The 15,517-nt window shown below is 34.2% G+C and overlaps 2 protein-coding genes across 2 annotated transcripts in view; one reads left to right on the plus strand and one right to left on the minus strand.

Moving 5' to 3' along the window:
- Positions 1-15,517, plus strand: part of LOC105155567 (WD40 repeat-containing protein HOS15) — a gene marked incomplete in the record, with an annotated part of 77,420 nt that overhangs the window by 37,220 nt on the left and 24,683 nt on the right.
- Positions 2,460-4,371, minus strand: LOC105155566 (isoflavone 2'-hydroxylase-like). Its single transcript, XM_011071456.2, has 2 exons — positions 3,432-4,371; positions 2,460-3,299 (listed from the first exon to the last, which is right to left on the minus strand). The coding sequence occupies exons 1-2, from the start codon at positions 4,287-4,289 to the stop codon at positions 2,679-2,681; spliced, it is 1,479 nt and encodes a 492-aa protein (XP_011069758.1). The 5' UTR covers positions 4,290-4,371; the 3' UTR covers positions 2,460-2,678.

Here is a 15,517-nt window from a genome sequence, read left to right on the forward strand (position 1 = left end):
TTAGGATCCGCGTGTTTTATAGCGGGCGGGTCGCGGAGGACCCGACCCGGATTGCACAGACTGACCGAAGACCCGAACAATGACAACCGTTCGATCAGAACACACACCGATAAGATAAGGCCACGTGGCCCAGTACTCGACGTACAACTGTGTTCTATAAATAGACCCCGATACGCCATAAATGAGGTAACTGTTGTGCATTAATTGAGCTCGAACTTTGGGATCGCATACATTTCTCTCGATCAACCTAACTTGAGCGTCGGAGGGTCATTGTCGGGGACGTGCCCGACGAGCTCACGGTTCGTGTTTTATTCTCAGGGAGCCCAAAATCTGGTTCGGAAGAGTTAGACCATCTGCAGTGAGATCGTCTCAGGAGATCGCTAATTTCGACCCGGATCACGTTCGATGTGCATAATTTTTTAAATAAATGAAGATTCCGATACATGAATAAAAAATTATTTGAAATAAAGAGGGAAATAAATATAAATAATCATTTCCCAAGAGAATAAATAATACGTATTAGTTATTAGATTGCTAGAACAAAATTCTTTACACAATTCGCTTCTGCCCATCAAATGAAATATGAATAACCCGTCCTCTTCTCTTTGAAAGAAGGGGCGCTTCCGATTCTGTCGGTGCTTGAAACAATTTTGTTTTCTCCATATTACTACATCTCTAGAGTCAATAATTTTATATGAGGAACTACTGACCTCAATCACTTGCTGCCGTTACTCTCAGTATTCTGTTGAGGTCTATCCTGTAGAGGTACTCAAATTGGATCAGTGATCGGTTTTTAGGTTTTGTCGTAAACCTAATTGGTTACTTCCAATTACATAAATCAATAGTTCAAACCGCACTCAAAGGTTCAATTAACTACAAAGCAAGTGGAATATACCAATCACATAATAAGTGTATCGAATTTATTATATAATTGATCCTGAACTATAAGCGTAATGAGTATATAAATAAAGCTGGAGTTAGGAAAAAAGAACAAAAAAACAAAAAAAAAAAAGAGTATAAATGAAGCTGTCTTATTGATGTATTTGGCAGTTTTTGCATCAGTTGGAAATCCCAATACGACATCTGCTGCAAAAACTTGGTTGTATTGAATTTTTGCATTTATTTGTGTATGCTTATTAGTGGATATTTAGGCTTATAAAAGGGCTTGTAATAATAATGATATTCAAGGGAATAATGAGGCACAATTACGAGTACGAAAATCCCAAGTTTTCCTCCTCTTCTCTTCCATCAAAAGTATTATTATACACTTAAAACCCGTCCTAGGTATAGACTTGGTGTGTGAGGTTAAGTAAGCAACAGCAAACAAGTACAACTGACAACGAATTTCTGAAAACTTTTGGCAAGGGGAGAGCATATTGAAAATCTTGTGAGACTTGAAGCAGGATTCATATATACTCGCAGAGAAGCTAATTAAAGGTTCGGCCTTCAGCAGCCGGCATTGACTGCTGCTGGGAAAGCCTGCAGGGGCGTCACCAGAGTTTCTTGTTCGGAACCAGTAATGCTCGACGCACGTTATGCTAATGGGCGTTAGATTTGATGAAGCATAGGCGATTCTTGATGAAAGCATTTGAAAACAATGAGGTTTGGCTTTCTCCTTCACAAACTACTACAAGTGTGACGGAGTTTTTAGTTGGCAGATTTCAAGTGCTTGAAATTCTAGATTTCTCCTTTACAAACTTCAGTCCATTATTGTGTTTGTGACCGTACATTTTACTCCTTCCAGCCCCACTTCACCATCCTGATGATGTGAACTAACTTCATTCTTCAAGGCTTCTGTTTTCAGTTCTTTTCTGTTTGAGGTCCATTTATAAGAGACCACCTTAGCAACCAAACCACATTGGCAAATCTTGCAAGTCTATTTCTCAAAATATTTCCATCATTAAGGACTCAATTTGGATGATCAGTAGCCTAGCTCTTCAAAAATTATGAATAAATCTTGCATTCCTATTGGATAATATAGGGGGAAATAGCGTAATTTAGAGCATCACTACTTCTAGTCTCATTGATTACAGGATTCTCACTTTTGGTCCGCTAATTCCTAAAAAGTAGCACTATTGGTCAAATGACACATTTCTCGTTATATATTTTAACGGATAATACCACGTGGCCGTTTGAGTCTTTTCACTTTTGGTTTCATATGCTACGCAATTCACACTTTTGATTCGATAACTTTAGAAAAATAGTAACTTTGGTCTCATGCACTTAATTGCCACATGGCATTTATTGTTAAACATCTAACGGAAAGGAGTTATGGGACTAAAACTATAAATGTTTTTAAAATTACGGGACTACAAGTGAGACCCTAAGTTACGAAATAAAAAATGCTATTTATGTAATAACAATATTACAGGCTGAAAACATTGATATGCATAAATCAATAAATATAACAACGGCCTAACCAAGAGTTCCAGTAGTATGAACTGAAACAGTACTGCTCATGTTTGCAAATATGACGAAATCACTGCCAGGAACATTAACCAACATGTTTCCCACATTGCTGCATCAGTTAGAAACAACTGAGAGAAAAATAACTAGAAAAACATGCATAATTACAAACTAATCTAGTGTAGCTAGAACTAGTAAATTACACAAGTAGTGACAGATTGGCCATCCACCTCTACAGAGTATTTCATTACTTGCTCACAACCGGTGAATACCTAAAGCTGAGACAAGAGACTCGTCACGGACGAACGTGGCCGATACAAGGCCTCCAACGGCTTCACCTTCGACAAGGTTATGCCTGTAAACTCATCCAAATCCACCAAGTTGTGGCCTTCCCTTTTCCACTCAAAGCACTGAATAAAAGTGCCTAATGCCAACCCCATCAACCTCATAGCCATACCAGAACCAGGACATGCCCTTCTCCCAATCCCAAATGGTAAAAATTTAAACCCATCATATCCCCCATCAAATCCTCTGAACCTCTCAGGCTTGAACGCTCCGGGCTCCTCCCACAATTTAGGGTCTCTCTGAATGGCCCAGGCATTTACTAGCAATGTTGTACCTGCCGGAACGTCGAAGCCCCCTACAGTGCAATCTTTAGATGATAAATGTGGAACGAGAAGGGGCCCGACAGGATACAACCTCAGTGTTTCGTTGATTACGCAGCGTAAATATGGTAGTTTCTGGAGATCTGAATCGTCAAGCAATTTTCCGGGCGCGACAATACTGTCGATCTCCTCCCTCACCTTTCCTAGCTCGTTCGGGTGATTCAGAAGAAGTGACATTGCCCACTCCATTGTGATAGCTGTAGTGTGTGTTCCAGCAGTAAACATTGGCTACAACCACATGTCACGGATTAGAACAATTCACTGTTAAATCATATAGTTTAATTTTCATCATATAGAATCAGAAGCCATACTGTTCTATCTGAAAATGGTAAGTTTCCAAAATAAAACATAAAGGCTCACCAGAATGAGTCCCTTGAGAATTTCATCTGTATAATATTCGGGTTCAGCTTGTTGCAAAGATAATAATGCTTGAACAAATGTCTTTTTTCCCTCAACGGATGAAGAATCACCAATCTGCTTCCGGCCTTCATCAATCAAACGCTGCAAGAAAACATCTCTTATTTTCTGCAAATTCACCATGTTGCGCTCCATCCCTTTGAACCCCACCCACCTCAACAAAGGAATGTAATCGCAGATATCAAGCATCTTCATTGGCCCGAATATGTTGGTCATCACGGATCCACGTTTTCCAGCAACCATCACCATGACCACATTATAAACCAATTCAAAAAACAAAGCATTCAGATTCACTTTCTTCCAAGCCGTGGGGTCAGAGCCCTGGAACAATTTTCGCACCAGGAAACGAGTTTCTTCACCTCGAGTAGCTGCAGAATACTGGAGACTGGCGGAGGAAAAGACCTGGATGGTTGTCAGACGCCGGAGGTTCCTCCAATGGTTTCCATAAGGAGAGAATCCAATGGTGGTGCAATTGTACCCAAGAATTTTGTTGGCAATGGATTCAGGCCGGTTGGCGAAGATGACATCGTTCTTGGAGAAACATTCTTCGGCTGCCGAGGGAGAGGAAACGAGGAGAATTGGAAGGCAGCCGAACCGAAGATACAGAATCGGACCATACTTGTTGGATAGAGCTTGGAGAGCACGGTGGGGCGCAGTTTTGACGAGGTGGAGGTGGCCGAGTATCGGTAGAGAAGGCGGATTTGGTGGCAAGTTCCTATGTTTACGTGTGTTCAAATGCTTTAAAATCAAGAAGATTAGGAGAATCAGAACCGGCCAGCACAAGGAGATGAAGATCTCCATTTCATATGCAGTCTGTCACTCTTCATTCAGTCAGATTAATATATATACATATATGTGTGTGTGTGTGTGTGTGTGTGTGTCGTTCTTATGCTTTTCAGACAATATAATAGTAATGGATCGTAAGCGCTGAGGTAAGGTAGCAATTGAGAGTAGCGTGTGTTTTGTTTTCTTGCTCATCACCCGATTGTTTTATAGCTTGACGAAGAGTCTCGTCTCGAGGATCTCATGTCAAGTCACGATAAGATCCAATCTGGGATAATATGCTGCTCTTTTATAAGCTGCTGAGATATTTTATTTTATATAGTTCAATATAAAAGTACTAAAAAGTAAAAGAAAAGAATAAAAGATAAACATATTTCTTTATTTTTTGCCAACTTTATTACAAAAGTCTCTATAATTTGCAATTCAAAGCAAGTAATTTAGTATTTTTTATTCATAAATGAAAGCCAAAAGAAAAAAAAAATATTAGAGAGGTAAAGATTTCTTGAAACTTGTTTATAGTGTTGATACTTATGAGAAATTTGTCAAAAAAATAGACAACTCGACATACAGACACATAGACGATTTTTGTTTCAAAAAGTTCATAGTGAAAATATCAATAAAATTTATGTATTTACTATTCTTAGTAGATTAAATGCGAATAAGTAACTATTGCTAATCAACTATGTTGGTAATCAAACTTATTTGCATGACCGAAGCAAATCCAGATAAATACTTAATGCAAGTTGAATGGCACGGCTCCTTGATCCTCCTTCTCATCAAATGCGGATGAAACCACGTCAAAAATCAATTTTCTCCAACATCAAGATATGATTTGAATATACACTTGTTAAAACTACTTTTCCTGACACAATTCATCAAACACCTCGAGTCAGAATAATAAAATTTTATTACTTTAAAACTATCAAAAAATATCAAATTTTAAAAAAGTATGCTTTAGTATGTATCAAACTATTAAGACAAAAATAGATAAAAATGTATCAAAAGCACAATAGCAACAAAAGATGATTCGTGGAAGTAAAAAGATGACACAATTTAAATAATACAAAGATTCATCGTACAACATTTCAACTCAAGATATTTATCCCCCTGAAATCAACAATGATATGCAACAACAGACAAATACGAAAACCATCTGATTGTTTTTCATACATAAAATAAACTGACCAAGAAACACAAACATTCCAAGTTATTTTAGAGACTCCAAAGTATATATTTCGTGCAAAATTTAGGATGACCCGAGTCTGATTTGATTGTACGATAAAAGAATGACAATATGTGTGTTGGAAATGACTAAATCTCTTATTCATTTTTTATCCATATTTTAAATATATCCGTTGGCAATTTTTTTGTGATTGGTAAAGAGTCCAACTTTTTCAAGCAACTGAGCTACAATCTATAAATAGCCTCAGCTTCTATGCATTTCAGACACACCAAAAAATCGAGAGTACCTTCCCTTCTACCTCTTTCCTCTTCTTTCACTTCTGAATGTTAATTTTGTTCGTTGTTTCAAGCTTTCTTCCACGAGTGCGCGTGTAAGAAAGTAATAGCTGTGTTAATCTTGGGGAGCGATCGGTTTATACTATCTGCACCATGGTAGTACCGAAATTTTGCTTTCAAGACAGTGATTTTTCCACGACACAATCTTTCATTTTTCAAAAATATGACCATAGGCTTAGAAGATACATATTTTCAAGCAGATTAAATGCAATAACCACAAAAAGTACAGATTCATGTCTAGGATTTGTAGCCCTATAGTTTCAAAAGTGATAAAGATAGAAATTAATACTCAAAATTTGTTATACACTACAAAAGAATACGGAGTTTGAGGATGTTTTAGGAACGTCTTTTTTTAAATTTGGAACAGTTCGAAAATTAAAAAAATTAATTTGAATCGAAGTTTGTAATGGTTTACGTTCCGTCATTATAGATGGTGTTCCTAAAATTTAGGAACAGTTGATAAAGAGCCGTTCCCAACTGGAACGGATATTGTAATATATACCATTTCTAATACTGTATTTGAATATGAGAATTTATTTTTTTTGATTGTAACACATTAGATAAGGTTTGGAACGGTTATGTATTTTAATTCCTGATATTTTGGGATGATTATTGTAATACTCATTGCTGAATTTTGGAACTGTACTTATTTGTATTGGTGATGTATTTAGGAATCGTCATTGAAATTGTATAAAGCTCAACTTTTAAAATAGTATTAGGCGTAGTTTTTATTATGCTTAGTTTTTTTTTTTTTTGGAACAGCCTCTTGTAACTGTATTAGGAATATATTTTGAAACATAATATGGTGTGTGCATTAGTTTGAGTTGCAATACATTTAGGAAAGTCGGTCTTTTATAGGAACACTTATTTAGAACTGATTTTTAGCATGGCGTTTGGAACAACTGTAATTTTGAAATTTGTAACACTTTTTTTGCAATTACTGAAATCGTCCCTAATTTTTATTTAATGATAAAATTTTAAAAAATAATATAATTTATATAATAAATTATTAAATTTAATTATATTTATGAGTTTAACTAATTGAATAACTATTAAATAATGGAATGTAATAAACATTATGAAATATGAATAACTAGGGAAAATATATTATACGAATAAAAAATATTATCCAATTACAAAATTAAAACAAAAAAAGGATAAAATCTAATCTAAATCCCCCTCGTTAGCAATGTCCATATGGTCCTCGTTCGGGGCAGGGGGTCTATCGGAGGCTGTGTTGGGGCACTAATGGAGGCGATCGGTTGTGACAGTCGCGCGGTCGAGAAGCTGGCCTGCATTTCCCTTGTCATGACCATCATGTCAATCATCATCATCTCCAGCCAGTTCATGCTATCCTCCATGGCCGGGTTTGGTTATGGTGGTGGCGGTGGGGTAGAGATGGTGACGCGTAGGTCCGGCTAGAGACGTGGGCTTCAAAATCAAGACCTAATACACGGCCCTTGCTCTTGCCCTATTACTGCAACCAGCCACAGCTGGTGCTCGATTATCTCCACCAAAGCCTCTGATTCAACTGGGGTATCATGGTTCTCGGCCGTGGGTTAGGGCTGATGATCCTCCATCAGCTTCTAGAACGTCTCCTGCAAAATAAATAAAATTATTAGAACTTTACCTCAAAAATATTTTTAAAAAATAAAATTATTATTGTACTTACCGCTACCTCAACTGTCCTAGGGCCGTTCCAAGTGTCATCGTCCTTCTTCTTGTAGCATTGGCTAACAATTCCATCGGCTTTAGTGACCGACTGAGCTCTGTCTTATGTAGAAGAATAACAATTAGCATAATATTTATAAAACAATGATAAACATTAAAAAACAATATACTTACCATTTTCCTCTTGTGCATGCTGATAGAGGAAGATCCCACGTGATACACAGTAGAGGCAGCCGTGAGGTTCGCCGCCCAGCTCGCCTTATTCTTCGCAGGTTCATCCTTGAAGTCTACATTGGCTCGGTATGCCTGGAGCTAGAGCCATACCTCGTTGGCTAGCCAAAGTGGCTTGACCAGCTCCTTCCGGGCAACGGTGAACCGTTCCCAAATGAATTTCCCCGCCCACATGTGGAAAACCTGAAACATAAACTTATCGTCACAATCCCACCAGTAGGTCATCTACAAAATATCAAATTAAAAAAAAAAAAAACTTTAGTAAAATTCATTAGAAAATTGAGATTATAAGGTAATACAAAATTATTTTAAATTACATTATATTCATGCTCTCAAACCAGAACTGTTGGTGCTCTGGCGACACCTGCCTCAAATATCCCCGAGGGTGGGGAAAGTGTCATCGCACCACCGCATAGATGTGCTCGTGGAATTTGCGGTCAGACTTGAAAGGACATGTTAATTAGTGATTTTCAAGACAAAACAATACTAAAAAATATTCATAAAAAAATTTACCTCATGTCATCGAGGCTGATATACGCGCTGATGGTCAGGAGACTGTTGGTGGTGGTAGTGGTGGAACAGCCCACGGACGAACAGAATCAACCACTAGTGTGACCGACGGTTGTCTGGCCTCCTCAGTTGTGGTGCTGCAACAGATTGTCCAGCATCATCTAGAGTCTGCTCGGCAGTTGAATGTCTAACTATTTCAAGTGGTGGGAGTAGTCAAATGACTGCTTTCGCAACATGAGAAGCATCAGATGACACTGGTGGAAGTGCCGAACCACGACCATGACCACGTCATCCACGTGGTAGAGGAGACGTACCACTAACATAATCTATACAAATCATAATAAGCATTAGTTTGTATAATTGATGAAAACAATTATCCTAATTTCATAATATATGGAAACACGCGCATCAATTTGTGATAATTGGTATTATTAATAATAGAATATTATCCCAATCAATTTTTATTTTAATTATTAATTATTTTTTAAACTTGTATATAATAGGATATATTATGGTTATTGATATTATTATGTAAATAATATTATTATTGGGAATATTAGTCTAATTTTTTATTATCGATATTATTCTGTAAATAATGTTATTATTGAAAATATTAGCCTAATTTTGTCATTATTGATATCATTATGTAAATAATATTATTATTGAGAATATCGGTCTAATTTTGTAATTATTGACATTATTATGTAAATAATATTATTATTGAAAATATTGGCCTAATTTTGTGATTATTGACATTATATGTAAATAATATTTTTGTTAAAAATACACAAGAATAGCAGAAATTTCACAATTATACAATAAATTTCACAAAAATTACACAACCTATTTTCTAAAATTGCACAAATATTACACAAAAACTATTTCTGAAAATATTTTCAAAATTATTAAGAATATATTAAGAATAAAAATAAATCAAAAAAAAAGAGAAAACTCACCACCGTCGAAGAGGGACGACGAATGGCGGAAGAGGGAGATAGAGGGATGGTGGACGGCGAACGGCGGCAGCAGGAGGAAAGCGAAGCAACACAATAGAGAGAGAGAGGGTAGGAGGGAAGAAAAAATCTGCTAAGTATAAAATATATATTAAATTTTGAAATGGTTTAGGAACGATCATTTATAAATAAATCGTTCCTCAACTATTTCTAAGTAGAACGACGTCGTTTAAATAGCTTTTGAAATGACCGTCCCTATATTTAACAAGGTCATTCCAATATAATAAGTGTCAAAACTTTTTTTTTTTTAATTCATAAAATTCCTGATTAGAATTTTCTTTAATTCAAAAGAAGTTGAATATTCAAAAAAAAATTCTATATTTTTTAACCGATCTAATTCTTCAGACTCTGCTTCGAATTGAGAATATTCTATTTTTTCTTCAATAGATATTGTACTTATTATATTTTCTTTATCTTTTTCTTCGAGGTTAAGATTACTAATTCTTTTTTTCAATTTCTTGATTCTTTTATTTTTGCATTTACTTGCTAGATGGTCTGTTTCTCCACATACGTAACATCATCTTACTTTTTTATATTTATTATTCTTAGCTTTCCACTCATTTTCTCTAGTTAAATTTTTCTCCGTATTATTTTTGTTTCTTTTTTTTTTCTTTTTATATATTTCTCTAGCTTTCGGAGTTTTATATTTTGGGATTTTATGCTTATCAAATGATTTCATTTCTATTCCAAATTAAGCACAAAATTTTTTAATTAAATTTACTTTCATTATATAAGTATATATACTGATTATAATTAATTTGTATTTTCTCCTTTTCTAAGAGTATTTCTAAGTCTTTCTGCAAATAAAGAAGGAAGTCCATCTATGAATTTAGACTTTCAATGAACATCATTAGACTCTGAGAGTTCCATTACTCTGAGGAAAACATCTTTATTCCACCTAAATGAGGTGAGAGTTTTGCATTTTAAATTTTGTAATAAGGGCCTAACGTGTTCACTATTGTCTAATAATCTTCCTGTAAATTGTTCAACAATATTTATATGAAACGTTTATACTGCTCTTTCTTCTTGAATATTATTTTTAATTTTTATTATATTTAAAATTTCGTCTTCACCTACTTGACTGAGGTAATTTTCCCACCAACCTTTTAATTGCCCAGCAAAATCTGTTATTATCATTTTCGTAATGGCTTTGTTAGAATTATGATCATCCCATGTATAATATTATAAATTTGTCTTCCATAAACCTATCTATATTCCATTTATAGATTATTTTTCATTATAATTATTTTCAACAGTTATTTCTTGTTCCTCATAATGAACATCTTGAGGTCTAGGCCTAGGGTAATAAAATTTTGTTTGTACTGATTTTCTAGCAAATTCTTCCAGATTATTTATTGCTTTTGAAATATTTTCTTTATAGTTATCAAAATTTATCTCATTGTTTAGAGTATTTAATTTCAAATATTTAAATTTTTAACCAAGTAATTTTGTAATTCCTTTATTGATTTTAAATTAAAACCTATTAGGTGGTTGTATTCCTTTGCTTATTCCTTCACGAATTAACAATTTTTATCAATTTTATTATTTAATTTCATAATTTATTTCCCTATAATATTTAAGTATAATTTTATTCTTTTAATAACTCATTTATTTGGGCCATTATGATCATCAAAGTGTCATCTTCAATTAATTTCGAATACATTTTGAAATTTATCTCTATTTCGTTTGAATTTATTTTAAAAGATTGTTGAGAGGGGAATTTTATTATTAACCACTTTAGCAGTATCCAAAAAACACTTTATTTCTCGGATATTTAAATATTTTCTAAAATATTTGGTTACAAACTAAGAGATGAAAGCAACTTTCTAAAATCTGTCTCAAAAATTAATTCTTCATTTATTCTGGAGTGTTTATATAAACTCCTTTAGCGATATTATTAGGTTGAGTTCTTATTTCATAGAATTATTTTTTATAAACTTTGTTTGTTTACTTATAAAATTTATTTATAAAATCTATTATCTAATTTTCAGGAAATTCTATTTCATCCCATTTTATTTGTCTTCTATCACTAATTTTAGATCTATGAAACTTACACTACAAGAAAAATATTTTATTGGAGCGGCCTTTATAATGGCTATTTTTAATTATGTAACAGTTTTTATTAATTTGGAACGGAAGTCCTTTAGCCGCTATTTCAGGCGTTATAAAAAATTAAATGTATTTAATAATTAGATCGAAGATATTTTTTCTTTTTCTCAATCTAATGTATTTAATAAATACTGTAAAAATAGTAATTGATTCAAATATATTTCATATATTAATCAAAAAGTAACATCTATTTTTATTTTTTTTTTTTTGTGTAAGCTCAAGATAAAAAAAACTAAACTCAATGAACTTGCACTCTAAATCAAGGGCCTGGCCGCGCTAGTGCTTGAGCTCAGGCTCGGGCTCAAACTCGAGCCTTAAAGCTTTCCGAGTTCGATTGATTTGTACTCCTGAATTATAGCATCAAAGGTAAAATATTGGAAATTGTGAAACTAAAAGCAATCTTCAACTGTTAATCTACGATCCGTATGATAATTGTATTGTTTGTGTGTAGATTAGTTGTAAACTGTTGAAGCTTGCTGATTATCTATAAGATATTCGTATCTACCCTTTATGGGACAGTGAAGAGTCTTGTTTTTTACTTCATTTGGGCCTCGCTCAGCGCAGAGGCTTGCACTCCCAGCCTGATATGGGATGGAGTAGGAATATTTTAGTTCCTATCTTCCTAAGTTAAGATCTTTATGTAGTCTGTCTGTGTAATCATGAAGATTATATACACTGTATTTGTTTGTTGACAAGTTTGGTGGATTACCTCTGAAGTGGAAGCATTTGGTTTTCGTTTTTGGGAAGATTATTTGTATAGTCATTTAATTTTATCTGTTATGGGTTTTGATCTTATAAGTATGTTCTTTTTTTTTTTATTAAATCTGTTAAGTTTTACAATTGAGGATAAATAATTTGAATTAGGGGTTTTCTATATGATTTTCCAGCAAGATTTTGAAAATTAGCTGGAAATTGCCCACGTGGCAGGTAATTTGTTGAATTTTCGATAATTTATACACGTGTGCAACCACGTGTAATGACCCATGGCCATTAATGCTGACTGGCCATTATTGAAATACCAAAGTTCCAAAAAAAAATGTATAAAATTTTATAATTTAAATTAAAATTACACTGTAAAAATGAAACATATTTTAATAATTATATTGTTTATCATAAATAATATTAACTATATTTTTATATTATTTATAAATTTAAAAAATGAATAATTTTTTTTAACTGTCTCTCAAAAGCTTAACTTCTTCTTAATTTTTTAATTACTTTTAATTAAATTAATTAATATTTAGTAAACTTTTTTTTTAATTTAATGGTCATGGTGATTAAAATGCCCCCACCGCAGCAGAGGAGGGCGGCTGTCGTTGCCACCGCAACAGGAGGCGACACCTTCGTTGACCTCCATACGGTCGTCGCCTTTCACCTCTGGACGACAACATGTTGGAATAGGTGACCAAAAGCCAACTAGATTGGTGATTTTGAGAACCATTCAAACAATATTTATTTAAGTAATATTGTCCCGACGAATATGGCAAGTATTCGTTTCTGGTACATGTATCTGTTGTGCTTACCAATTACGTTAAGCACTGCTTTGACGTCACTACAGATGCCCACAGACCACTTAATAACCCATGTAGGTTGGGCTGCCCATTAGATGGTAGTTATCGAACCAACTTCTGAGGGTTGGTCTGAAACGTTCCAAATGAGGACCTCGAGATTGGGCATTGAGTGTCCTATTGAGACATGCACTCAGTATTACATTCATTGGACGAGTACCGCATTTCATCGGCGACAGACGTTGGACGTGTATGCAATTTCAGTGCGTTAGTTGACAATGTAATCAACTAGCAGAACTGACTCGTGGGGATCATTATATGGAAACCTTGAAGGCTTGGTCGGTATGACTTGAATCCCCGGCTCCGATAGTATGGGAGTAGTCCTCAGATTTGAGGAATCACGGCAGTCACGTGCATACGATGACTGTATCTGGGATCTATGCGAGAGGTGATTGTGTCGTAGACATGATCATCATAAGCTTTGTCTAATGCAGTCGGAATACATAGCGAGGACGGTGAGTACCAAGAAGATGACCCATCCCCTGTCAGTATGTGACAAAGGTATCTCCGATGCACTTTGAGATGCTTTAACGCTTTATAAACCTATGGCCACAGTCATTGATCGAATAGGAAAATGAGGTTCCTATGCCAAGAAACTTGGCATAAAGCAATTTCAAGTATTAAACATAGACGCCTAGTCAAGAATGAGAACCAACACCTAATTTCATGCCCTAAACTAAGGTAAAGAGACGGTAGATAGAAGGATCCTACCCATATCGACTCGGGAGCCTAAATGTTCAGACAAAAATTCACCTCGTCTCTAGTGTCATGTACCGTTGCTAGACTGCCACCCATGGTGACGGGCTTTCTTGATTAAGTGTTAATCAATAAATATTAATTAAATTCAATTTAATTAATAATAGCATTGGACACTAGCCCAAGTCTAGCTGAAAGGTGAACCTAAAGAACCACACACAAATCACCGAGAAAAAACAAGGAATTAATTTAGAATTAATTCCGTAAGGTGTAAGTAATTGGATTACTCACACATGGGGGTCCATTGGATGGATAGTCCAACTTTAAATTAATTGGATTAATTAAATTGGGCTTGTCTTTATAATTAATGAATTAGATTCCATTAATTAATAAGAGGCAATTTGGGCTAGAGTATTTGAATGGATTAAATACCTAGTGGGCTCAATTAAATGGATCTTATTAAATTGAATCTAATTAAAATTCATTACGCCTTGAATATATTTTTACATAAAATTGGCCCAATCTTTTTAGAATTGTGAAAGGTCCTATAGTTTTGATACTTTGGCATTTTTATCCTTTATCTTTTTAGAATTGTGAAAGGTCTTGTAACTTTTTGACATTTACAATTTTTTTCGATATCAAATTTTGCAAAAGTCATCAGAATAAATCATGTGCTTCTCATATAGTTCATTGAAATTGGGGTTTTTGTTGTGATTGGTTCAGTTTTGCCAACTTGGACCAAAAATTCAAAAAATGACCTGGCACGTGATTTATTTTCAACAAATTTTTGAAAAACTCGGCACCGGAACCAAAATTGCAAAATGTCAAAAAATTACAAAACTCTCTTGCAACTTCTAGAAAGATACAAGATAAAAACTCCAAAATTACGAAGGGTACATGATTCATTTCGATAATTTTTACAAAATCTAGCACCGGAATGATAGAAAATGTGAAAAATTAAAAAGTTATAAAACTATTTTGCAACCCAAAAAGATAAAAGATAAACATATTAAGGTGCCGAAACTATAGCAAAAAAAATATATTTATGCGTTTAAAAATTAGCACATTAAGCCCAAAATATGAGCAATTGCAATTTGATTAATATTGGACTTATGTGAAGGGCACATGTCAAATTTGCAATTTTCCATGAATTGTATTCTTAATGTGTTATTTTTAAAAATACATGGCTTAATTGCCAAATTGAATTCCAACACAATCCCAATGTTCGCTCTTCATAAATGCCCTCATAAGTATCTTGGTGTCATTCATAGAAAAAAAATTATAAGTTTTGGTTCTTTAAAAAGAGAGGGTGGCAACTTTACTCTAATTGGAATATTAAATTTAGGATTAAAGGTAATTTTAGTTTCCTAATTTTAGGTAATTCTCATTTTAGTCCCGTAATTTATTAGGGTTCTATTTTAATCCTCTATAATTTAAAAAAGCTCAATTTTGGTATACATTTGGTCGGAAATTTGCCTCAGTCACCGGAAAAAGTCACATGGCCTTCACGTGACTTCTTAAATTGGGATTTTATTTTTATTGGCTTAAAAAGTCATGGCCTAACGGATTAAAGGCAAATTTAGTCCCTTAACTTCAAGTAATTCTCATTTTAGTTCGTAACTTCTAGGGTTCCATTTTAGTCCTTTATAACTTAAAAAAGCTCAATTTTGATACACATTTGGTCAAAAATTTACCTCAGTCACCGGAAAGAGTCACATGGCCTTCACGTGAATTTTTATTGAAGGTCCCATAATAAATGGCACCCTTTTGGTGCTAGTACTCCGAAAATATAATAGGGAGTAGTACTCCTCGTTTATGTTTTTGGTGAATATTTGTAAGAGAGTAGTACTTATTTTTTTACAGTTTTTTAGAAATAATAAGGAGTCAGTACTCCCATTGTAAATTTTCTCGTTTTTTTATCTTAATAAAG

This window comes from Sesamum indicum, linkage group LG2, assembly GCF_000512975.1.
Source record: "Sesamum indicum cultivar Zhongzhi No. 13 linkage group LG2, S_indicum_v1.0, whole genome shotgun sequence".
Classification (NCBI taxonomy): domain Eukaryota; kingdom Viridiplantae; phylum Streptophyta; class Magnoliopsida; order Lamiales; family Pedaliaceae; genus Sesamum; species Sesamum indicum.

Excerpts from the sequence above, each read along its gene's own strand:
- LOC105155566 (XM_011071456.2), bottom strand. The coding sequence starts at position 4,289 with ATGGAGATCTTCATCTCCTTGTGCTGGCCGGTTCTGATTCTCCTAATC. Across the intron at positions 3,300-3,431 it reads TTCTCAAGGGACTCATTCTG|CCAATGTTTACTGCTGGAAC; the intron begins GTGAGCCTTTAT and ends ATGTGGTTGTAG.